General features: G+C 40.4%; 1 protein-coding gene across 2 annotated transcripts; it reads right to left on the bottom strand.

Moving 5' to 3' along the window:
* On the bottom strand, positions 1–27,160 carry bub1ba (BUB1 mitotic checkpoint serine/threonine kinase Ba). 2 transcript variants are annotated; one of them, XM_077240246.1, is made up of 17 exons: positions 27,048–27,160; positions 26,738–26,821; positions 23,854–24,020; positions 21,185–21,282; positions 20,714–20,817; positions 20,570–20,607; positions 13,410–13,488; positions 12,884–12,971; positions 11,810–12,015; positions 11,237–11,367; positions 10,283–10,420; positions 10,127–10,206; positions 5,324–5,482; positions 3,967–4,103; positions 3,730–3,865; positions 2,764–2,879; positions 1–222 (listed from the first exon to the last, which is right to left on the bottom strand). In XM_077240246.1, the coding sequence occupies exons 2-17, from the start codon at positions 26,800–26,802 to the stop codon at positions 108–110; spliced, it is 1,857 nt and encodes a 618-aa protein (XP_077096361.1). In that variant the 5' UTR covers positions 26,803–26,821; positions 27,048–27,160; the 3' UTR covers positions 1–107. The 2 variants fall into 2 exon arrangements, with proteins under 2 accessions (XP_077096361.1, XP_077096360.1); XM_077240245.1 differs by having other exon boundaries at positions 11,810–12,018; positions 27,048–27,147.
* Positions 27,161–27,866: the final 706 nt, after the last annotated feature.

The following is a 27,866-nucleotide window of genomic DNA, read 5'->3' as shown; positions in this document are numbered from 1 at the left end:
CATTGTGAAAATAGTTTATTAATGTGTACAAAGAACAATATATATAACATTAATTCCATAGTCACATGGCATTATTTTACAATAAAATAGTGTAACTTGACAGATATTCATAAGCGGTCGCTCACATTCCTGATGAGCTCGGAGAAAACCAGCGAAGAAGACTTTTGCTGCGGATTCAGAGTGATGTGGAAGAAGTCGTTCCATGAGGAGTTTACAGCAGCGCTGCAAGACATCACAATCACACATCCATGTCGTAATAAAACATCAAACATGTTTAAACTGTGACAGATTTTTATTTGCATATCTTAAAAGGCTATAAAGATGAATATCAAAATATTTGGTAACACTTTACTATAAGGTTTCATTTGTTAAGAGGAGTCAACAATAAAAAAAATACTTTTAAATCACTTATTAATCTTGGTTAATGTTAATTTCAACATCATACATTGTTCAAATAAAAAGTGGTATAAGTTACATTTATTGTTATTATTTAATGGACCTGAGCGAACAAACTATCAATGAAAAGTTGTATTTTTATTAACTAACATTACTAAATATTATAACAATTGTATTGCTCATTATTAATGCAATAACTAATGGGAGCTTATTATAAAGCGTTACCAAATATTTTTGATTATGAGACTTGTGTTTTTGATGACACTTAAAAACTTAAACACACACACACAGCCCCTATCCCTAAACCTACCCATCACACACACACACACACACACACACACACACACACACACACACACACACACACACACACACACACACACACACACACAGCCCCTATCCCTAAACCTACCCATCACACACACACACACACACACACAGCCCCTATCCCTAAACCTACCCATCACACACACACACACACACACACACACAGACACACACACACACAGCCCCTATCCCTAAACCTACCCATCACACACACACACACACACAGCCCCTATCCCTAAACCTACCCATCACACACACACACACACAGCCCCTATCCCTAAACCTACCCATCACACACACACACACACACACACACACACACACACACACACACACACACACACACACACACAGCCCCTATCCCTAAACCTACCCATCACACACACACACACACACACACACACAGCCCCTATCCCTAAACCTACCCATCACACACACACACACACAGCCCCCATCCCTAAACCTACCCATCACACACACACACACACACACACACACACACACACACACACACACACAGCCCCTATCCCTAAACCTACCCATCACACACACACACACACACACACACACACACACACACACACACACACAGCCCCTATCCCTAAACCTACCCATCACACACACACACACACACAGCCCCTATCCCTAAACCTACCCATCACACACACACACACACACAGCCCCTATCCCTAAACCTACCCATCACACACACACACACACACACACACACACAGCCCCTATCCCTAAACCTACCCATCACACACACACACACACACACACACACACACACACAGCCCCTATCCCTAAACCTACCCATCACACACACACACACACACACACACACACACACACACACACACACACACACACACACACACACACACACACACACACAGCCCCTATCCCTAAACCTACCCATCACACACACACACACACACACACAGCCCCTATCCCTAAACCTACCCATCACACACACACACACACACACACACACAGACACACACACACACAGCCCCTATCCCTAAACCTACCCATCACACACACACACACACACAGCCCCTATCCCTAAACCTACCCATCACACACACACACACACAGCCCCTATCCCTAAACCTACCCATCACACACACACACACACACACACACACACACACACACACACACACACACACACACACACACACAGCCCCTATCCCTAAACCTACCCATCACACACACACACACACACACACACACAGCCCCTATCCCTAAACCTACCCATCACACACACACACACACACACACAGCCCCCATCCCTAAACCTACCCATCACACACACACACACACACACACACACACACACACACACACACACACAGCCCCTATCCCTAAACCTACCCATCACACACACACACACACACACACACACACACACACACACACACACACAGCCCCTATCCCTAAACCTACCCATCACACACACACACACACACAGCCCCTATCCCTAAACCTACCCATCACACACACACACACACACAGCCCCTATCCCTAAACCTACCCATCACACACACACACACACACACACACACACAGCCCCTATCCCTAAACCTACCCATCACACACACACACACACACACACACACACACACACAGCCCCTATCCCTAAACCTACCCATCACACACACACACACACACACACACACACACACACAGCCCCTATCCCTAAACCTACCCATCACACACACACACACACAGCCCCTATCCCTAAACCTACCCATCACACACACACACACACACACACACACACACAGCCCCTATCCCTAAACCTACCCATCACACACACACACACACAGCCCCTATCCCTAAACCTACCCATCACACACACACACAGCCCCTATCCCTAAACCTACCCATCACACACACACACACACACACACACACACACACACACACACACACACACACACACACACACACACACACACACACACACACACACACACACACACACACACACACACACACACACACACACTATATTAATAGTTGTGTTGATTGTACCTCTGGTCAGACACAGAGCATTCCTCCAAACTCCAGGCCGAACTCTCCTGCTTTACTCTCATTGGTCGGTTAAACAGCAGAACGTGCACAATTTCTGCAAGGCCAATCAGATCAACCTGTTGCAAGAGCAGAAATAATCTCCAAAATTAAATGCAACAATTATTGCTTTTTACACACTTCACTGGTTCATCGGCACAGGCCAATCAGCTCGTGCCACAGTTGTACACACAATGGTTTAAAACTTTACACACACGCCATAGAGGAAAAGCTGCACCAAAATTCAGAAATCTTTGGAAGATATCACTGAACATTTATTTAACTATAGCAAAAGTAGATTTCTGAAGTTAATTTTTAATCTGTTTTATTTAAAATTAGACAAATCGGATATGATTTTAATCTTATATCTGTTATTTAACAGTTGAGATCGTTCTTTAATGCTGACACTCGCCGGGTTTAAACACCAGTTGTTCAGGCGGGGCATGTGGTCACACTGAGTAACAATGAGCCCCTATTAGAACTATGATATTCTATTCTATACTTTTATGAATTCTATTGAGAAACCATGAGGAAAAGGTGAATAAAGATTGAGAGTCAGAAATGATTAATTATTATTATGTTTTAAACTATACTGTATAGCAGTTTTTTGCGGTGTGTTTTTTGTCAAACTCAAAAAACACTTTTTAATTATTAAAAAAAATGCCATTATTGTATATGAGAAATTAATTGTATTTTATTGAGAAAATATTTGAGTTTGTCTTGTATATTTTTTTGATTTATCAGATAAAATTATATGTTACAATGTACCCCGACTATGGGGCATGTTGTCAAGAAAAAAAAAGTATGCACTGTATTAATGACACAAAACCACATAATTGTACGAGACATGTGAAATGAATGTGGATACCCTGAACCCAGAGTGAATGTCCTCGGACTGAGAAAGTGCGGTGTTGATATATATGGATGTACCTGATAAGGTGAGGCAGACGCTGGCAGAAGGCCCTGCTGGATGTATTCCTGTGCAGAAGGAAGATCTTGTGCAGTTTTCACGTCACTCTGGAGCTGCAGATCCACTGCGTTCGAGAGATCTAGTGCTGCGATGCCACTGCGCAACACACACACACACACACACACACAGGAGGAACGGCTGGGAAACGAGTGTCAACACTAAACATACGCTTGTGTGTGCATGTGTTACTCATGTACCTGTGGTAAGCGTACAGTGTTTCTGGCTTCAGGCCTCCGTGGACCACGTGACAGGAATGAAACCGCTTCACCAACTCCAGTAACAGGAGGACTAAACGTGAAACATCCGGTCCAGCAATCGGCTCAGCGAGGAGATCCTAGAGGTGGAAAGATGAAAACAGGAATGTTTGATTGAGGACTTGCGTATGGACACCTGTTTCCATCTCAGAATAAAATATAAAAAGGGTAATTGCGCCTTTATCTCACGATTCAGACTTTACATCTCAGAATTGCATAAAGTCACAATTGTGTGTTGTCAAGACAGAAATGCGTAATTTAAAGTAGCAATTCTGTGTTATAAAGTCGCAATTGTTAAAGTCAGAATTGCATGATATAAAGTCGCAATTCTGTGTTATAAAGTCGCAATTGTTAAAGTCAGAATTGCATGGTATAAAGTCGCAATTTTGTTATAAATTCAGAATTGCATGGTATAAAGTTTCAAATCTGTGTGCAATTCTGTGTTATAAAGTCACGATTGTGTGTTATAAAGTCGCAATTCTGTGTTATAAAGTCACGATTGTGGGTTATAAAGTCAGAATTGCGTGTTTTAAAATTTCAATTCTGTTATAAAGTCGCAATTCTGTGTTATAAAGTCGGAATTCTGTTAGCAATTCTGTGTTATATAAAGTCGCAATTCTGAGTTATAAAGTCGCAATTCTGAGTTATAAAGTCGCAATTCTGTGTTATAATGTTGCAATTCTGTGTTATAATGTTGCAATTCTGTGTTATAAAGTCGCAATTCTGTGTTATAATGTTGCAATTCTGTGTTATAAAGTCGCAATTCTGTGTTATAATGTTGCAATTCTGTGTTATAAAGTCGCAATTCTGTGTTATAATGTTGCAATTCTGTGTTATAATGTTGCAATTCTGTGTTATAAGGTTGCAATTCTGTGTTATAATGTTGCAATTCTGTGTTATAAGGTTGCAATTCTGTGTTATAATGTTGCAATTCTGTGTTATAAAGTCGCAATTCTGTGTTATAATGTTGCAATTCTGTGTTATAAAGTTAGAATTGCATGATATAGTCACGATTGTGTGTTATAAAGTCAGAATTCTGTTATAAAGTCGCAATTCTGTGTTATAAAGTGAAATAAAGTAAAATAATTTCTGTGAAATAAACTTGCAATTCTTACTTTATAACATGCAATTCTAACTTTATATCTCCCAATTGTGTTATAAAGTCAGAATAGTTAGATATAAACACGCAATTGTAAGATAAAAAGGTCACAATTATCTTCTAAAATGTTTTATTCTGTGGCGGAAACAAGCTTCTAGACTTGGAGGTTTACGAGGAAAGGAGAAAGGAATCTAGGAGAACCTGAATGGTCTCTCCATGAGGAGTCCTCCAGAGAGTCATGCAGCCGTTCTCGAACACGTAGCAGGAGATCTGGACGACCCCATCCTGTGGATCATGTGACCGGCGAGCTCTGAGCTGCGAGCTGATGAAGAAGTCCCACGGCACCGAGGAAGAGTCCAGCTGAACAGGGATGCGTACAGTACATATGTAGACACCAGAGATAAATCACAACAACATGACTAAATAAATATATAAGAAATTAGTGTTTATATATATATAAAACGTTTAAAAAAAGTTTGTACATTGTAACTTAGTGCTATGAAATCGATTAATTGCCTATCATAAAAGTTTTTTATATGATACGCGTTTTATATATTATTATATTTATAAAGTATACATACACAGTATATATGTGTGTCTGATCGATTAATCGAATTCAACATAAAAGTTAGTGTTGATATAATGTGTGTGTGTGTAGAGAGAGAAGAGCAAGTGTAAATCTAAAAGTTAAAGGATATCATGAACAATGTCAACAAAGTATAAATACACAAGTGTGTATATATTTATCGTCAACGAGTGGATCTCTGTGCTGCTGTGAGTGAGTGGAGGCGGGGCTCATTTGCATATGCATAGAACCACGCATACTAAATAAGGGAAGGGTGTCGAGTTACATTCAAAACTATTTTAAGGCATGAAGAACATTTTCCAAGGGAAAAAAAACACTTCAATGTGTCATTTTGGTGATTAAAGATGGGTTTTAAGAGATTCAATTATTGACTACAGGGGGACTTTAATAAATTCTATAATAATACATAAATACTAGTAAATTTGTATTGTAAAATATATTATAATAAATATTTATTTTTAGAGATGCACCGATTACAATTTTCTAGGCCGATTACGACTTTTCATTGAGTTTGACCAGCCGATTTCATTTTAAATATTTATTTTCTCTCTTTTCTTTAGTAGAACATTTTACATAGAACATTTTTTGAACAGTAATCACTATAAAATAGAACTATATATATTACTCCTGGTGTGGGAAATTCACACACATCAACAGACTAAAGTGCAGTGTTATGGAAGAACCATTTCTTTCTTTTCACATCCAATTAAAAAAATGTGTTCATTTCAAAAAGAAAATTCATTTTCTTTTCTGACATATCCTACGCCAGTTCTTGTTAAAACCGTAGACTGTAAAAAAATATGGACGTAGTGTCCGTGACGTCACCCGTAGGCAGGGGTGTGAAGGAACGAATTACAAATACTCACGTTACTGTAAGTAGTTTTTTTCAGAAATTGTACTTTTCTGAGTAGTTTAAAAATTGTGTAATTTTACTTTTACTTGAGTGCATTTTAAGTGATGTATCGGTACTTTTTCTCCGCTATTTTCCTTCTGTTTGTGGTCGTTACTCGTTACATGCTTGTTTTCATTTTATTTTAAGCCATGAACGTGATTGGATTGAGTAAGCGGTCTCGTGACTGTCATCAAATCAAATTAAGCACAGAAAATTTTAACGCCTCTTCCTGCTGTTACTCGTGACTGCTGTGGAAGTGCATTCTTCACGCATCAATTCAATCCAGATTCAATCCCTTCCTCTAATATGCTAAGGTACATTTCACATTTCTGCTTAATATGATATTTATATAGGCTGGCCTGTCTACAGGCCTAACATTTGGTCTGAGGTTGGGGGTATTGCGTGACGAGCTCATAATGCGGTGAATTCCCGTTTCCATTTACTTCACAATCACATTATCGAGCGACGCGCGTCACGATCACAACGTTTTTTGATTGATCCATTATACGATCCGTCTTCATTTGGCAAGTGCACTTGCTCAAAAACATTTTTCATGTTCAACTTTTGTTTGTGTGTGTGTGGATGCTGCTGATAAAACAGCTTCGCCGCGACTACAAAGAGACATGCATTTGTGTGTGTGTTTCTTTTGTAAAAGTTTCCTGGATATAACTTCCATTTAATGCACAATTTTCCTTACAAATATATATTATCAGCATTACAATGTGAGTAAATGTAGCTGTGTAAACTGTAAGGGATTGTGCAACCCTTCTAGAACAATGTGCACTTACGTTTAGATTGTAACATAATTAATAGCATGGAATTAAAGTGTGTAATTAGTGTTAGCTCTCTATCTTAGCCTTTTTCAGTGCATTAGGTGAGGTCATCTGATAATATTAGTGATTCTCATTTATCAAAACACTAACATTGGTACCGTTTTGGAGAGAAATTGGGTGTTTTTTAATCTCTCTATTTAACCCATCTCATGAGTTTCTAAAGGTTTTTGAATTATGAATATTAATATTTTATGTGCAACAATAGCATGCTCAGGCCCAGTGGCCTTTCGCCTAATTTTAAATGCTTTTTCCCCCAAATAATGTGATGAGTGTACTGATTTGATGCAATTTAAAAAGATGGATGATAGATATTCTTCAATCTTTCTGACAAAGAACAAAATATAATGTGAATTGCAGTATGTGCAATTTTTGTAAATTTACAAATTGTAGTGCACAGTGTTTATAGAATCCGCAGCTCAGTACTCACTACTCATGAGTACTTTTAAATAAGCTACTTTTTTACTCTCACTCAAGCAGTTTTTTGGACAAGTACTTTTTACTCTACTCACACTACATTTTTTTGGAATGTAATGGTACTTTTACTTGTGTATGTTTTTTCAGTACTCTTTCCACCAGGTTTCTGAAGAGTGTTTTTGAAGCCTAAAGTGGGCGGGGCCAACCATCGCCATCTTGGTCATCTCTCGTCACTCCCGGATAAAAGAAAATGGGCAAAGAGGCGGGACGTAGGTGGAGCTGAGGTGCTAATGCTATGCTACTGGCCTCGCACTAAAGTGACAGCTGAACGTTAAAGTTCATGTTTTTGCCCTTTGAAAGACTATAATAATTAAAAGACGTAACTAAAAGTGAGACTGTGTATCGTGATGCATTATTATTCTGCTAGTTAAAAATGTATTATCATGCAGTAACTTACAATATTGCTCTGAGCTTGTGCGTGTGACAGTGACTCATGCGCATACATGTCAGTCAGCGCAGCATCGCATGTCAAGTTCGTAAAGAGCTTTATTCAGTTCAGTCGATTTTAAAATCTGATTTTGGCCGCCTTTCAATTTCTCAAATGGGTTAAACCAAAAACATTACCTCAGAAGTTCAAGTGCGTGCACTAGGAATCCGCGCTCATTCAAGGGCGTGCATCTATTGCATGGACGGAGAGAAAGCACTGACACCTGCAGGATTCATCTCACGGTACTTTTTATTTAACACTTAAAAGTTAAATAAGCATATCTGTTCCGTGAGAGCAACGGTACCGCATAACGAGTGTAGCCCGTTTACTCCAAAAAGCAACTAAATGGTCAGACATCCATTAGCGCATGCGAGGAAAACAACTGGAAATACAGCGCTGGTTGTTCTCTCCATACTCGACACCGACGGAGTCCAACGGCGTGGGCAAAGGTATAATGCGTGTATTAAATTGTATGAAATAATCCCGAAAAAAGCACAAACACTGCAGAGATGGCAGGAGCAGCTGCTGGAATTAGCTGAGGGTGACGTTAACAGATCGACAAACGTCGGCTAGCAGTGACAGCAGCCGCAATCCACCTGTCACTCAAACTCAAGTGGCCACGCCCTTAATTATGCAGAACTTTAAGGCTTATTATAATTTAAACGGATGAGTTGTAAAAAAATTCACAGTTGTCATGAAGGGCAAAATTAGCTATATAGACCAAAACCACTTTTTGCTCGAGGCTGTAAACATGTTTATTTCTGCAGTAAGGTTGGGGATTTAACATGCGGGAGATACAGATTTGACTCACTTTTGCTGTCAGCCTCAAGCGGCCAATCGATGAATTGCAGTTTAATTCACTTCCGTGTTGGTTTCAAGAGAGAGACGGGGAGGTTGCTATTGATGAAAACACACCAGACATGCAAATTCTGCATTTTGGGCACTTTTTGTGTGAAATCATATTTATTCGGTCCACAAAAGTGTGCTTTCACTTTAATTGAGCGTGAGCAGCGCAACAAAAACAGACTCTGCGCTTCACTGCTGATCACGCGCCGCTGCTGCTCTCATTGATTAACATGCACACCGGAAAATTACGCGCTGCTCACGCTTGCGGTGTTTAGGCCGGAGACACACTGGCTGCGTGGCGTGTCCGTTTTTATCTCGGCTCCCATGTTAACAGGTTAGAGCTTTGCACACTGCCTGCGTGACGCGCGCCGAAAACACGTGCATGCTAGAAATAGAACCGACACCTATTTTTCACGCGGCACGCAAGTGTGTTGGAAGCGTTTCCAGGCAAAATAGAATAGGAAAAGATGTTTACATGTCATTTTGATATGAATACATATTAATAAAATACATTTATGTTTGAAAGTCTATAGGTTTTGACAAATGCAGATATAAATATAATTTAAAAAAAATAAAATAATTATAAATTTTCAAATATTGCACTTATCAATACAGAACGAAATATTCTGTAGTCTATTCTGCCGTCTAAACTGCCGACGTTGTCTTTGCTGTATCAGCAGGCTATATATTTATGTTTATATAAGCATTATATATATATATAAAATAAACGGCGCCTATATCCCGAGATAGCCCTCCCTGTACGTCACCGGCCGGTCATGGCCGATCACGTGAAAATCGTCCAATCCCAGTCACCAGCCGATCAATCGGTACATCTCTATTTATTTTCAGTACTTTTCTGTACATCTCATTTGACATCATTGAACTGGCCTTTTTCAAACTTTTGAAAATAGTACACTCACTATCTAGGGCTGTAAAACATACACACCTTCAGAAGGACAGTGCCATTGCTGGATGAGTAAACGGTGAAATCTTTCAGCATACCGCGGTATAACAACGTCTCTCCATCTGAAAGTGTGTGGAATATTCTATTAAGCATTATTTTGACAACATTACTGCAACGGTCTATGAGTTTTCCATATACCGAGGTCTAAGTCCCCGCTGGTGTCGGGCAGAGGTTCAGCTTTACGGTGTAAGTTGTGAAGCGTGGTCTCGTCTGCTTGCTGAAACAGCCTGGATCTCACGCCGGGACTGCAGACACCCGCCGATTCCGTGACTGACACTGTGCACAAACACAAACAGGTTAAAAAGATGCGAGATCATATATCATAGAACATATTTGTGCGGTGGAGAAATTACCAGATAATGTAAGATGTGTGTGCCTGGGTTCTCACTTAAACATAATCATTGTGATTTTCTTAATCATTTATGAAAGCTCTTATTGACGATAATTATTCTGTGTTAGAGCTGCATGAATAACTGTTCAAAGATGTTGATCTCAATCAAACACACACCTGATCTTATTCCTAAATAAGTTATTCGACTGTCTATTAAAGCTTTGACAAGTCCGATCACATTCAGTTCTGTGTTCTGATTCAGAGAGAGCCGTTGTCATGTATAGATATGAAACCGCTTCATAAACAGTAACACAGAAATAATGATACTGTATGGTTGAAATGACGATCACATATCACAATGATTCACTCATAAAGACTTCACTTGTTTCATTACTGGATGAATCAGTGTTTTTAAACAAATCTCTTGAATCACTTGTTTCACTTTTTTTAAATGTGTTTTTGTGTTTTTAAACAAATGTCTTAAAATGAATGATTCAATGATTCACTCATAAAGACTTCACTTGTTTCATTACTGGATGAATCACTATTTTTGAACAAATCTCTTGAATGAATGATTCAATGACCAACACATTTTTAACACTCTTGTCTCCACCTACTGGTGTAATGATACAATCTTTATTTGAAGCATCGAGTTACTTTCAAAAGGTGATTTAATCTAGAATGCGATCTTTTAACAATTAATTGTGCAGCTTTAACAGATCTAGCTTCACTAAGAGATCATATAAACTCTAAACTTTCACCATTCTCCAGCACAGTCTCTGGTCCCTCCACAGTGCGGCTGATCTCCGTCTCATTAAACCGTTTCATGGGATCCTGGGAAAAGTTAGCGAAGGAAGTGCCGCCCAACTCCTGACTGATCTCTAGGATAGGACTATGAACACAAACCATGGACAAACCGACATCTGAGTGAGATTTTAACCAAGATTTGTCATAATTAGCCATTAAAAATACTGCAACATTAAATCAAATGTAACTGTGGCAACAACTAGTTCAAGGGTTTGATTTAAAAAATGCATGAACTGATAAAAATGTGCGCCTTCAAGGCAATGTATCCACTTTTGAAATCTATACTGTAATAAACAAAATTTTGCATTTCAGGAGTACGTTTTACAAGAAAATACTATTCTGGACTATCTAGTGTTACTTGAAACACTAGTTTCTTTAACTTTCTGAAGTTTCTTTGTAGATATATGAGTGAGAATTGTTTCTACACCCATTTCTTTTCAGTGCAAGACATTTTTAAGACAATTCTGAACATTTCCAGACAGTTTAATCACAGTAAAAGAACTTGTAAGCGTGTCACACTCGAGTACCTGAGCTTCTTCTCCTCAGGGCTCATGTTTGATGCGTCAGTGGATTCGGGATTCTCCGGCAGTTTCTGCCTCTCGACTCCAGCGAATGGAGTAGAAGAGAGATGAGTGGCACGAGCGAATTCACACGTGTCGTCTGGACTCCGGCACAGAGTCTTATTCCTGTGGCCGTTGACGATGGCTTCCTCACAGCGAGAGATGGACGAGTCCTGCTAACGAACGCACCATGATTACTGACAGGAACACTTTAATTACCAGGAAGAAACTAAATCATGTGAAGTGAACTACTCCTTTCACTCTCCCTCAACTCATCCTAGCTGTATATGACTTTCTTCCTTCAGACGAATACAAGCAGAGTTATATTAAAAATTATCCTGGCTCTTCCATATTGTATAATGGTAGTGGATTGCAACCAACAGATTGAAGCTCAAAAATGTGCATCCATGCATCCTAAACATTTACATTTGTGTATTTGGCAGACGCTTTTATTCAAAGTGACTTGCATTGCATTTCAAGCTACACATTATACATTCTTATCAGTTCTTGTTTCCCTGGGAATCGAACCCATGACCTTGGCGTTGCAAGCACCAACGCTCTACGGTTTGAGTGGATAAATAAAGGCCTTCTAAAGCGAAACGATGAGTTTGTGTAAGAAAAATATTCATATTTAAAATTTTATAAAATAAAATAACTAGCTTCCGGCCAAACGAGCATACGGATTCCACTTAAGTGTAAAGCACAACTTAAGCGAGTAATGCGACGCACTATACGCTACTTCTGACGTCATAAGTCGCGCATGTTGTTTAAATATGCATATGTTTCTTACACAAACTCTTCGTTTTGCTTCAGAAGGCCTTTATTAACCCGCTGGAGCCGAGAAGTTGAGAAGTTCGTTTATGACGGATTGACGCACGTTTTTGAGCTTCGATCTGTAGGTTGCAATCCACTGCCATTATAAAGCTTATTCGTATTTTGTATTCGTCTGAAAGAAGAAATTCATATACGCCTAGGATGGCTTAAATCAAGGGCTCATTTTCATTTTAAAGTGAAGTACTCCTTGAAGGAACATGATCTCACTTTGTCAGCGGAGAATTCTGCTTTTGACTTCGGCCCTTTCAGACTCGAGGTCGGCAGCTTCAGAGAAACACGGTTTACCGAAGATGATCTGAAATCCCAAAGAAAACATGGTCAGTATTGATTAAATGAAAGAGTGGACTGAGAGCGGCCAAGAAAGGAAAAGAATGAATAAAACAAACACAAAAAACTAAAAGGGAATGACAAAAAGAACAAGAAAGAGTTGAAAAAAGGGATTGGAGAACGATAGAAAAAAGCAAAGAAAGAGCTAAAAAAAAGGACAAAACATGAAAGACTGAACAATATAAAAGACAGAATGCAAAAAAGAATGAATGAAAAAGGAAGAATGATAGAATAGAAAGGAAAAAAAGATAAAAAGAATAAACGGATGACAAAAGATAGAATGATAGAAACGAAGAACATTATAAAAGAACGATAAGAAAGAGCAATACAAGAAAGATTAACGATAAAATGATAAGAAAGAAAGAAAGGAAGAAAGAAAGAAAGAAAGGCCAGCTAGTATCCTCACGGTTTGTTTGTCTGTCTGTCCTCAGAAGCACTGAATGGATTTGCTGTGGCTGTTTTCTGCTGTTGAACATCACCTCCACCTGAACACACACACACGTTTAGCATGGGAACTTCATCTGAACACACACACACGTTCAGCATGGAAACTTCATCTGAACACACACACACGTTTAGCATGGGAACTTCATCTGAACACACACACGTTCAGCATGGAAACTTCATCTGAACACACACACGTTCAGCATGGAAACTTCATCTGAACACACACACACGTTTAGCATGGGAACTTCATCTGAACACACACACGTTCAGCATGGAAACTTCATCTGAACACACACACGTTCAGCATGGAAACTTCATCTGAACACACACACGTTTAGCATGGGAACTTCATCTGAACACACACACGTTCAGCATGGAAACTTCATCTGAACACACACACACGTTTAGCATGGAAACTTCACCTGAACACACACACGTTCAGCATGGAAACTTCACCTGAACACACACACACACACACGTTTAGCATGGGAACTTCACCTGAACACACACACACACGTTTAGTATGGGAACTTCATCTGAACACACACACACGTTCAGCATGGAAACTTCACCTGAACACACACACACACGTTTAGCATGGGAACTTCACCTGAACACACACACACACGTTTAGTATGGGAACTTCATCTGAACACACACACACGTTCAGCATGGAAACTTCACCTGAACACACACACACGTTCAGCATGGAAACTTCACCTGAACACACACAACACACACACACATTCAGCATGGAAACTTCACCTGAACACACACACACGTTCAGCATGGAAACTTCACCTGAATACACACACACACACACGTTTAGTATGGGAACTTCATCTGAACAAACACACACGTTCAGCATGGAAACTTCACCTGAATACACACACACACACACGTTTAGTATGGGAACTTCACCTGAACACACACACACGTTTAGCATGGGAACTTCATCTGAACACACACGTTCAGCATGGAAACTTCACCTGAACACACACACACACACACACACACACACACACACACACACACACACATTCAGCATGGAAACTTCACCTGAATACACACACACACACACACGTTTAGTATGGGAACTTCATCTGAACACACACACGTTCAGCATGGAAACTTCACCTGAATACACACACACACACGTTTAGTATGGGAACTTCATCTGAACAAACACACACGTTCAGCATGGGAACTTCATCTGAACACACACGTTCAGCATGGAAACTTCACCTGAACACACACACACACACACACACACACACACATTCAGCATGGAAACTTCACCTGAACACACACACACACACGTTCAGCATGGAAACTTCACCTGAATACACACACACACACGTTTAGTATGGGAACTTCATCTGAACACACACACACGTTCAGCATGGAAACTTCACCTGAACACACACACACACACGTTCAGCATGGAAACTTCACCTGAACACACACACACATTCAGCATGGAAACTTCACCTGAACACACACACACACACGTTCAGCATGGAAACTTCACCTGAATACACACACACACACGTTTAGTATGGGAACTTCATCTGAACACACACACGTTCAGCATGGGAACTTCACCTGAACACACACACACGTTCAGCATGGGAACTTCACCTGAACACACACACACAAACGCACGTTCAGCATGGAAACTTCACCTGAATACACACACACAAACGCACGTTTAGCATGGGAACTTCACCTGAACACACACACACGTTCAGCATGGGAACTTCACCTGAACACACACACACACACGTTCAGCATGGAAACTTCACCTGAATACACACACACACACGTTCAGCATGGAAACTTCACCTGAATACACACACACACACGTTTAGTATGGGAACTTCATCTGAACAAACACACACGTTCAGCATGGAAACTTCATCTGAACACACACACACGTTTAGCATGGGAACTTCATCTGAACACACACGTTCAGCATGGAAACTTCACCTGAACACACACACACACACACACACACACATTCAGCATGGAAACTTCACCTGAACACACACACACACGTTCAGCATGGAAACTTCACCTGAATACACACACACACACACGTTCAGCATGGGAACTTCACCTGAACACACACACACAAACGCACGTTTAGCATGGGAACTTCACCTGAACACACACACACGTTCAGCATGGAAACTTCACCTGAACACACACACACACACGTTCAGCATGGAAACTTCACCTGAACACACACACACGTTCAGCATGGAAACTTCACCTGAACACACACACACAAACGCACGTTCAGCATGGAAACTTCACCTGAACACACACACACACACACACGTTTAGCATGGGAACTTCACCTGAATACACACACGTTCAGCATGGAAACTTCACCTGAACACACACACGTTCAGCATGGAAACTTCACCTGAACACACACACATTTAGCATGGGAACTTCACCTGAACACACACACATTTAGCATGGGAACTTCACCTGAACACACACACATTTAGCATGGGAACTTCACCTGAACACACACACACGTTCAGCATGGGAACTTCACCTGAACACCCACACACACGTTTAGCATGGGAACTTCACCTGAACACACACACGTTCAGCATGGAAACTTCACCTGAACACACACACACGTTCAGCATGGGAACTTCACCTGAACACACACACACAAACGCACGTTCAGCATGGAAACTTCACCTGAACACACCCACACACACGTTTAGCATGGGAACTTCACCTGAATACACACACGTTCAGCATGGAAACTTCACCTGAATACACACACACACACGTTTAGTATGGGAACTTCATCTGAACAAACACACACGTTTAGCATGGGAACTTCATCTGAACACACACGTTCAGCATGGAAACTTCACCTGAACACACACACACACACACACACACACACACACACACACACACATTCAGCATGGAAACTTCACCTGAATACACACACACACACACGTTCAGCATGGGAACTTCACCTGAACACACACACACGTTCAGCATGGGAACTTCACCTGAACACACACACGTTCAGCATGGGAACTTCACCTGAACACACACACACAAACGCACGTTTAGCATGGGAACTTCACCTGAACACACACACACGTTCAGCATGGAAACTTCACCTGAACACACACACACAAACGCACGTTCAGCATGGAAACTTCACCTGAACACACACACACACACGTTTAGCATGGGAACTTCACCTGAACACACACACACACACGTTCAGCATGGAAACTTCACCTGAACACACACACACAAACGCACGTTCAGCATGGAAACTTCACCTGAATACACACACACACACGTTCAGCATGGAAACTTCACCTGAACACACACACGTTCAGCATGGAAACTTCACCTGAACACACACACATTTAGCATGGGAACTTCACCTGAACACACACACATTTAGCATGGGAACTTCACCTGAACACACACACATTTAGCATGGGAACTTCACCTGAACACACACACACGTTCAGCATGGGAACTTCACCTGAACACACACACACACACGTTCAGCATGGAAACTTCACCTGAACACACACACACACGTTTAGCATGGGAACTTCACCTGAACACACACACACACGTTTAGTATGGGAACTTCATCTGAACACACACACACGTTCAGCATGGGAACTTCACCTGAACACACACACACGTTCAGCATGGGAACTTCACCTGAACACACACACACAAACGCACGTTCAGCATGGAAACTTCACCTGAACACACACACACGTTTAGCATGGGAACTTCACCTGAATACACACACGTTCAGCATGGAAACTTCACCTGAACACACACACGTTCAGCATGGAAACTTCACCTGAACACACACACGTTTAGCATGGGAACTTCACCTGAACACACACACGTTCAGCATGGAAACTTCACCTGAACACACACACACGTTCAGCATGGAAACTTCACCTGAACACACACACACGTTCAGCATGGAAACTTCACCTGAACACACACACATTTAGCATGGGAACTTCACCTGAACACACACACATTTAGCATGGGAACTTCACCTGAACACACACACACGTTTAGCATGGGAACTTCACCTGAACACACACACGTTCATCATAGGAACTTCATCTGAACACACACACGTTCAGCATGGGAACTTCACCTGAACACACACACGTTCATCATAGGAACTTCATCTGAACACACACACGTTCAGCATGGGAACTTCACCTGAACACACACACGTTCATCATAGGAACTTCACCTGAACACACACACGTTCAGCATGGGAACTTCACCTGAACACACACACGTTCAGCATAGGAACTTCACCTGAACACACACACGTTCATCATAGGAACTTCATCTGAACACACACACGTTCAGCATGGGAACTTCACCTGAACACACACACACAAACGCACGTTTAGCATGGGAACTTCACCTGAACACACACACACACACACAAACGCACGTTTAGCATGGGAACTTCACCTGAACACACACACGTTTAGCATGGGAACTTCACCTGAACACACACACACACACACACACGTATAGCATGGGAACTTCACCTGAACACACACACGTTCAGCATGGGAACTTCACCTGAACACACACACACGTTCAGCATGGAAACTTCACCTGAACACACACACACAAACGCACGTTCAGCATGGAAACTTCACCTGAACACACACACACACACACGTTTAGCATGGGAACTTCACCTGAACACACACACACAAACGCACGTTCAGCATGGAAACTTCACCTGAACACACACACACACACACGTTTAGCATGGGAACTTCACCTGAACACACACCCACACACGTTCAGCATGGAAACTTCACCTGAACACACACACGTTCAGCATGGAAACTTCACCTGAACACACACACATTTAGCATGGGAACTTCACCTGAACACACACACATTTAGCATGGGAACTTCACCTGAACACACACACATTTAGCATGGGAACTTCACCTGAACACACACACACGTTCAGCATGGGAACTTCACCTGAACACCCACACACGTTCAGCATGGGAACTTCACCTGAACACACACACACAAACGCACGTTCAGCATGGAAACTTCACCTGAACACACCCACACACACGTTTAGCATGGGAACTTCACCTGAATACACACACGTTCAGCATGGAAACTTCACCTGAACACACACACGTTCAGCATGGAAACTTCACCTGAACACACACACGTTTAGCATGGGAACTTCACCTGAACACACACACGTTCAGCATGGAAACTTCACCTGAACACACACACACGTTCAGCATGGGAACTTCACCTGAACACACACACACAAACGCACGTTCAGCATGGAAACTTCACCTGAACACACACACACGTTCAGCATGGAAACTTCACCTGAACACACACACATTTAGCATGGGAACTTCACCTGAACACACACACATTTAGCATGGGAACTTCACCTGAACACACACACATTTAGCATGGGAACTTCACCTGAACACACACACACGTTTAGCATGGGAACTTCACCTGAACACACACACGTTCATCATAGGAACTTCATCTGAACACACACACGTTCAGCATGGAAACTTCACCTGAACACACACACATTTAGCATGGGAACTTCACCTGAACACACACACATTTAGCATGGGAACTTCACCTGAACACACACACACGTTTAGCATGGGAACTTCACCTGAACACACACACGTTCATCATAGGAACTTCATCTGAACACACACACGTTCAGCATGGGAACTTCACCTGAACACACACACGTTCATCATAGGAACTTCATCTGAACACACACACGTTCAGCATGGGAACTTCACCTGAACACACACACGTTCATCATAGGAACTTCACCTGAACACACACACGTTCATCATAGGAACTTCACCTGAACACACACACGTTCAGCATGGGAACTTCACCTGAACACACACACGTTCAGCATGGGAACTTCACCTGAACACACACACGTTCATCATAGGAACTTCATCTGAACACACACACGTTCAGCATGGGAACTTCACCTGAACACACACACGTTCATCATAGGAACTTCACCTGAACACACACACGTTCAGCATGGGAACTTCACCTGAACACACACACGTTCATCATAGGAACTTCATCTGAACACACACACGTTCAGCATAGGAACTTCACCTGAACACACACACGTTCAGCATGGGAACTTCACCTGAACACACACACGTTCAGCATGGGAACTTCACCTGAACACACACACGTTCATCATAGGAACTTCACCTGAACACACACACGTTCATCATAGGAACTTCACCTGAACACACACACGTTCAGCATGGGAACTTCACCTGAACACACACACGTTCAGCATGGGAACTTCACCTGAACACACACACGTTCATCATAGGAACTTCATCTGAACACACACACGTTCAGCATGGGAACTTCACCTGAACACACACACGTTCATCATAGGAACTTCACCTGAACACACACACGTTCAGCATGGGAACTTCACCTGAACACACACACGTTCAGCATGGGAACTTCACCTGAACACACACACGTTCATCATAGGAACTTCATCTGAACACACACACGTTCAGCATAGGAACTTCACCTGAACACACACACGTTCAGCATGGGAACTTCACCTGAACACACACACGTTCAGCATGGGAACTTCACCTGAACACACACACACAAACGCACGTTTAGCATGGGAACTTCACCTGAACACACACACACACACACAAACGCACGTTTAGCATGGGAACTTCACCTGAACACACACGTGTTTAGCATGGGAACTTCACCTGAACACACACACACACACACACACACACGTATAGCATGGGAACTTCACCTGAACACACACACGTTCAGCATGGGAACTTCACCTGAACACACACACACGTTCAGCATGGAAACTTCACCTGAACACACACACACACACACACACGTTTAGCATGGGAACTTCACCTAACACACACACGTGTTTAGCACTGGAACTTCACCTGAACACACACGTGACCGCAGTCAAACACCAGTGTATTAAAGACAGGAGTGACTGGAGAAACTCACTGTGATTCCTGTCCTCCTCTCGACTCACTGAACTCTTCCTGAATCACACAACGGGAAAAACATCAGCAGAGATCAGAGAAACCTTTAAATGCAAATACCTCATTCAACCCAACCCAAGAGTCTTAAAGCACTATGAGAGCTGACCTCTGAAGCACATGACCTTCTCCCTGCTCGCTGTAGATTACGAATGGAGCTTGTTTCCCCACAGACTCACACGAGCCAGAAGAATCGGCCTCTTCGTCAACCACCTACAGCAAGAATTAAAATTGGTGCAATTTTAATTCTGGTACAATGCATCAAATGGTAACATTTATGTTTCAAATTGTACATGGTCCCTGATAAATAAATAAATGTAAAAAAAAAAAAAAAATCATACCGTTAAATCAGGAACCGGACACACACTGGTTGTGTCAGAAAGTTCATTTTAAAAAGGCAAAACATGCGTTTAAAGGGATTCTTCACCCGAATCGTCAACCCCTTCATCCCTAACTCTCCCTCGTGTGTTTCTAAAGCCGAGTCATCCCTAACTCTCCCTCGTGTGTTTCTAAAGCCGAGTCCTCCCTAACTCTCCCTCGTGTGTTTCTAAAGCAGAGTGCACGCGCTGTAGAGCTGTACCTGTGGAGCTGTGCCGAGTCTCTGCTGGAGGAGTCTCTGCTTCTGCTCGATCTGAAGCTGCAGCTCCTGCTTTATTTTCTTGATGTGTGAGGCCTTTTCTGCACATTTACAAACGTAAAAACACATTAAAATGCTAATTCAGGGTTATTATAGAAAACTAAAACCAGAAAAGACACGTTACATGGGAAGCAAAGAAAACACACATATAAACAAAAAATCACAAAAATAATAGACGTGTCAATCAAAGATTTTGAAGACAGTATATAAATGAACAGTCTTAATAGCTTTTCCATTAGTACCAGATTGAATAGTAGAAAAGTAATTATCAAATTCTTTAATGAATACTGAGAAAAGGGGCTTTTTGTTAGAAAACTTACACTTACGGATGTGAAATTTGACTAATAAAATGAACAGATTAATTACAAAAGCCTTCTTAATCACACTGCTATCATTCTTTGAATATCCAAAAATTACATTTTCAAATGCAATACAAAATTAAAGAGTGGTTTTTCCTTAATAAACATAATTGACAACACGCTGACGTCAGACGCACATCCGTTTACAAAGCAATCAATGTAAAGCCAAACCAAAACTTAATGAATGAATAAAATGTATCAAAACATGAACTTTGGTGTGAAATGCTCTTAAAGGCCTCGTTCAGACTGTCAGTCCAAATCCGATTGGAATCCGATCAGATTCAGATTACAAATCCGTTTCAAGCTACATTCATATGTGGTTTGAAATCCTATTTATATTGCATTTCTCAGGGTTCCCACACCTTGGTAAACTTAAAATTCAAGGACCTTTCAAGGACTTTCCAGGTCCAATACCCGCAAATTCAAGGACTTAATGTGGGGACACATTTCAAGAAAGAGCAAGGTTGCATCGTTTCAGGCCAAACTTTTGTGCAATGTTTCAAAACAAAAATGAGTCAAAACTTTTTGCACAAAATAAATTCAAGCACTTTCAATGACCAGTGTATCCACGTATGGTTATTTCCAAAAACTTTCCAGGGCCTTAAATTTATTTTAGATTCACAAACTTTCAAGGATTTCAAGGACCCGTGGGAACCCTGATTTCTAGAAATCCGTCTCAAGTCGAGTCTCCTTCAGTTATACAGCGTTTTTAACAATATAGATAATTTCAAAGCAGCTTTACAGTGATAATAGGAGATTATAGTAACACAGATCGTTTAGGCTTTACAGCAGTAATTGTCAAGATGAAGTTAGTTATGATTGATTCACTTCCGTCGCAACGATCATTAGTTATCAACGCTAACACACACCTTTCTAACAGAAAACACTCAATGCGATCCGGCAGCTCATTTGCACAAAACAGTGCCTGGCGACTCGAGAACGCAAACCATGAAATAAGTTCCAGGGTACAACCTTGAAAAATTTATAATTAGGGGTCGACCGATATGTGATTTTCAGGGCCGATGCTGATACCGATTATTACAGATCAAGTAGACCAATAACCGATATTTTGAACCGATATATAGCCTACGTCTGGTGTAAAAATGAAATTTTCGTATGCGTTTTTTCGTATTCGTGATTCGGTGGCTCTGGATTGTCAAAACACTGCTTGCTCCGGATGCGAAAAACGCAGAAAATCAAACCCGATCCGATTTTTTTTGTGATGGACGAAAGTTTCGTAGACAGCGAGCAAGCATGATTGACATAACGTGAGGGTGAATTTTTTTTTCAACGTGCGAAAATTTCGGATGCTAATTTAAGACTCAATTTGCAATGGCCTTTAATGTCAAAATTAAGAATAACAAAGGGTTTTGAAAAAAACTCTCTTTAAATGACTTTAAACATATCTTTAAATCTGAGAACTGTTAATAACATTATTAATAATAATAATAACTTAAAAAGTGCAGGTAGCACCCAGCAGCATTTTGTAAACGTTTTGTAAAAATTAAAGACTAATTTAATGGTTAAATTAAATTTTAGTAATCAAAAAGCATTTCTAATTAATTGAAGTTAAACTTATTCAGTTTATTTACAGTTTAACAAAAATAAAAATGTTAGGGCTATTTTGATGGGTTGCCGTGGAGATCTTTGAGTTTCTGTGTGTTTGATATGACGATCACTTTTCTCAGTTAAATTTGTCATACCTGCCCAGGGACTACAGGTGGAAATTAGCAATTGTTGCTACAACCTGGCCCAAGACATATTCTCTTGTTTAACAAGTTTAATGTTTATTTGTGCATTGTTCCGGTTTCAAATAAAACAATTTCCATTCCATTCCAAGCATTAAAAAGCTCATGAAGTGACTAAGTGGCTCTGGAGATGATGTTTATGCAGTCATGTCCTCATAATGATGCGGCTGAGCTGAAAACAGTGCAAGCGTCACGTGTGCTCCAGTGTGTGTGTGTGTGTGGTAAATGTGGTAAACTTCAGCAAAGTCTGCTGCTGCCTTAACTCTGAGAGACAGCTAAAGCGTGATCAGGGATCAGAGTGGGGAGTCCCGACAGAGCCAAATATAGCACATTTCCAAATTAAATTATCGGCAAATCGGTTTTGAAAATGGCCGATACCGATAACCATAAAAATGCTCAATATTGGCGCCGATAATCGGTCGATACCTATTTATAATACAGAATTTTACCGACAACGTTTTTTCTGTCTCAGTCTGAACACACATGCTGTATAAAACACACGTACCACTCAGAGCCCTGTAGTAGCGCTGCGCACGAAGCTCCTCGAAGCTGAACTCCTCGTCCCCCTGGTACACCTGTTCTTTGCAGTACATGATCTGCAGGTGCTCCTGCGGCTGGGAAACCTGTTCTTCTGGAGTCCTCTGCGACGGGACCGCAGTCTCCACCGGAGCGCTGGAACGGGAAGTCTCACGATTACACAAGTTCAAATAAAATTGTCACAGGTAGGGGTGTAAATCGGACAGTTCATCACGATACGATATCGATTCTCTGACAGCCAGCGATACGATATTTGCCGATACCTCAAAAAGTTCTGGGATTCGAGTCAGGGCTATATCGATTGGTTTATCGATATTAAGTTCCAAGCTTACACAACCAGTTACATTTTTATTAACTCACAAATGCAACCAAAATATATAACATGAACGTTTAATTAAACTCTTTAAAATTTGCACACAAATCTCCCATCTGGGACATTTACAACAAGAGTTAATTTGCAAAAACAGACAACTAGGCCTATCAATCAAACTGCAACTGGGTTGTTTTGATTAAGTAATAATAATTAAAGCTCAAAGTATGTTTTTTTATGTATATTAAAAGTTTGTTTTTAAGCAAAAGCAGATAACTCCACATTTAAACAGGCCAATACACAGGATGAACTGAAGTACTAGTTACAGTCCAACTAACAACTAACATGTTTTAAAAACATTTCGCTAACATTCACATTAAGTTAAAAAGACGTTATTTCGGAGTGCTACATTTTTCTAAAATGTCAATCATTTTTTAGCAAAAAAGTATTCATTACAATGAGCTTATTCTTTCTGCCCTAAATTATTTAATTTTTTAGAATAATAAATATTTTGCTAACTTTGATTTTGTATATGTACATTTCTGAAATGCATAACTTAGACAGTTTCCTCTGATAACAGATCACTCTAAAATGTAATATGGAGTTTCTGTAAAGCTGCTTTGAATCAATGTGTATTGTCAAAGTCCCCCTGTGGTGTAAATCCAGTTTTTAAAGGGTCATGAAACCCTAAACCAAATTTTCTGAGATTTTAACAGAGGTATGCGTGTTTATGGAAGTATTTGATTTTTGTCAAAAGTGACAGCCCTAACGGGTAGGTCCACGGAGGCTTCCATGTCATCCCGCCATCTTGAAAAACTATAATAGCAGAGAGGGTCAAAAAGTACTAGACCAACGCGTTTTCGTTCAGAGCCAGCGTCACATGACTGAAAGCAGCAGAAACAGGAGAGAGCCGCGAGAGGCGCTTGTCACGGCCCAGGCAAGTTTAAAAGGTTATTTTTAATGGCATACATATGCCGAGCCACAGGAGAAGAAATCCTCTTCGGCCAAAAAAGTCCAAAATTGAACGTAAAAGGAAACGTGACCGGAGATTACAAAAAACAAGAGTCAGTGTCGGGATAGCTTTTTCCAGGTGGAAAGAACTAATGCAGGAGAAAGATTTGAAAAGAGACGCTGAAGTCCTGCTTTCTCCTCGACAGGTATAGCATAAGTCAGTATTACAGTCTTAATCACATGCTTTTTTTCATTGCTTGGTTGTGTACTTTATTATATAGACATTAGAACATTTATAGTTAAAAGTTAAACAGGCTCTTTGATGAATAGCAGCTATTGGGTAAAGTTGAGAAGGCGCTAAAAACGAGGTTTGTAAGTTTACTTTTTTTGTAACCTAGAGATTCGATAAGAATATATTTTAATAGAGCATATGATTGTTCTTGCATTGTCATAGCTTTCTGGTACATAACGGCTACCGTAGATGCAACACGCATTAGAAAAAGCGAGGCGCTGGAGAGCACAATTCGTTTGAATGCAAAATACAATTTCACCGCTAGATGGGAAAAATTCCTACACAATGTCCCTTTAAGATGCGGATTTAACAGAGAATGAAACTGTCCCCTACCGAACGCGTTTTCATATCATAATAAGGTAGCTGGTCGCTTTAATGCTAATTATGCAGTGAAGTGACATATAAAGCTAGTGACATGAGAAAGTAATGTGTATTGACACACACATAAACATATATGAAACAAACAAATCAGAAAGGCATTCAAATTCAGTTCATTTTAACATATTTTGATTAGATAAAGATCAAGTGTTTTAAAATAGATGCAAATAAAGTGTGAGTATACATACAATTTGCATATGATGCGTGTCATTTCAATGCTCTGGCTCTTGTGTAGTATGGCAATTTCTAAGCATAACTGTTTAGATTTATATGAAATAGTAACACGTTACAATAAGAGTCCACTTGTAACATTAACTTTGGTTTATAAAAACGTATTGTTGATTTCAATATTAATTACTAATACATTTTAAAGTCATGTCTTAGTTAATGTCTAAGTCGTGTAGTTAATGCACTGAACTAACATGAATAATCAAAGTACAATTAATTTATAATTTTTTATATTTAAAAAGTATAGAGCATTTTCATGGTTCATTACGGTTTTTCTATTTTTGTAATAAAGTTCAGCACTATTTAATGTGTTATACTTGTTTTTATTCAGTATCCATTTTAAAATTGTCGGTAGATTAATCGGTTATCGATGTGGGCAAATCTAGTTACCATTATCGGTAAATCAGTCGACCTTTATTTTAAATGTTTGAACTTTCTGAAACAAGTGGTAATATACATTTTTAAAAAATAAATAGAAGAACGTCCAACTAAAACATGAACAATGTATAAATAAGCCCTTTAACTTCTGTACAAACAAAACATGCTGTTGTTAATTAACGTTACAATGTTATTTATTAATAGGGGAATAAAAATTAGGAGACATGATGAGACAAACAACCCAAAACAACACACATTTAAAAATCACTTACAATAAAAACATAATTAACGATTAGGTCTTTAGCTTAACGTTACCTCAAAATGTGAGGCGAAAGTTCATCCATCTTCACGCGTTTTGATTGCTCAAACCCTAAAGCCATCAATCCTGTGCGAAGTTTCCTGTGATATAATAAATCCAGTAACGTTAGCATGCAACGAAGGTTATTTGTAATCAGAATACTAAAATTATTATGTAACGTTAACTTATATAACACGAGTAGAACGGGTTAGTATTCATGACAGCTGGCATCCACAGCGACAGATACTAGCAAATCATTTTCAAATCAACAAAACATTATATCTGCGAGTCGTATACATTTAGAAGTTGTAAAAATTATAACTGTACCTCCGAAAATCATCAAATATTCCTGTTTCGACTCAGTTTCCTTGCATACTCACAGCAGTGGTGTTGTCTGTTGGGCATTCGAGGTTCAATTTCAAATCTCACCACGTGACTGTGACGTACAAACTGACGTTCCATCTTCTTCTTTGATTTGATTGGCGGTTGGCAACCAGCATTTAGGAGCGTTACCGCCACCTACCGGGCTGGAGTGTGGAACAGTTTGTGTGCAAACTACCATAAAACCCTACTAAAACAAATAAATTTAAAAAAAAAAACTATATTCTTTCCATTAACCCCGTATTTTTCAGATATTTAACTGACGTTCCTCTCACATAATAGATACGGACGGTTGTCTGGGAACGCCCCCGGGAACGCCCCGTCACGTGATGTGAATTTAGCCCGTGGGAGAAAACATTTTGGCTGCGTCCCAATTCGCCTAAAAGTATTTACTCTTTTTGTGAAGAAAAAGTACATACTTTTGAGTGTGTAGCAAAAGAGTAGGCAAGCTTTGGGACATACTACTTCGTCATCTTTAACGGACAGCTCTGTCGCGTGCGTCCAGCCAGCCACCGTAAACTGCCCTGTCAATCATCTTGTCACAGTTAAAATCCTCCATACAATCTAATTTAATTTCCTACCGTTCGGAGAGAAATGTTGTGGCACCTTGGTCTGCAGCCGTGGGTCATTAATGCGGTGACTCTCCTCATGTTTTTTCAATTTGAATGTAATGATGCATTTAAAAGTTAATGGCGAAACGTATCTTTACAAAAGTTCACAATGCTGCTGCAGATGCAATATGTAGACAACAGTGAATAAATACAT

Source organism: Siphateles boraxobius, unplaced genomic scaffold (assembly GCF_051911475.1).
Source record: "Siphateles boraxobius isolate OS27281-9 unplaced genomic scaffold, OSU_SipBor_1 222, whole genome shotgun sequence".
Taxonomy (NCBI): Eukaryota; Metazoa; Chordata; class Actinopteri; order Cypriniformes; family Leuciscidae; genus Siphateles; species Siphateles boraxobius.
Note: the sequence above shows the minus strand (reverse complement) of the source record. Positions and strands in the feature narration are given on the sequence as shown.

Bases quoted from the DNA above. Each gene is read 5' to 3' on its own strand.
- bub1ba (XM_077240245.1), bottom strand. From the start codon at position 26,802: ATGGCTTTAGGGTTTGAGCAATCAAAACGCGTGAAGATGGATGAACTT. The intron at 12,972-13,409 runs GTGAGGATACTA...TTGGGATTTCAG, and splicing joins GACAGACAGACAAACAAACC to ATCATCTTCGGTAAACCGTG. The intron at 223-2,763 runs GTACAATCAACA...GATGTCTTGCAG, and splicing joins TGCTCTGTGTCTGACCAGAG to CGCTGCTGTAAACTCCTCAT.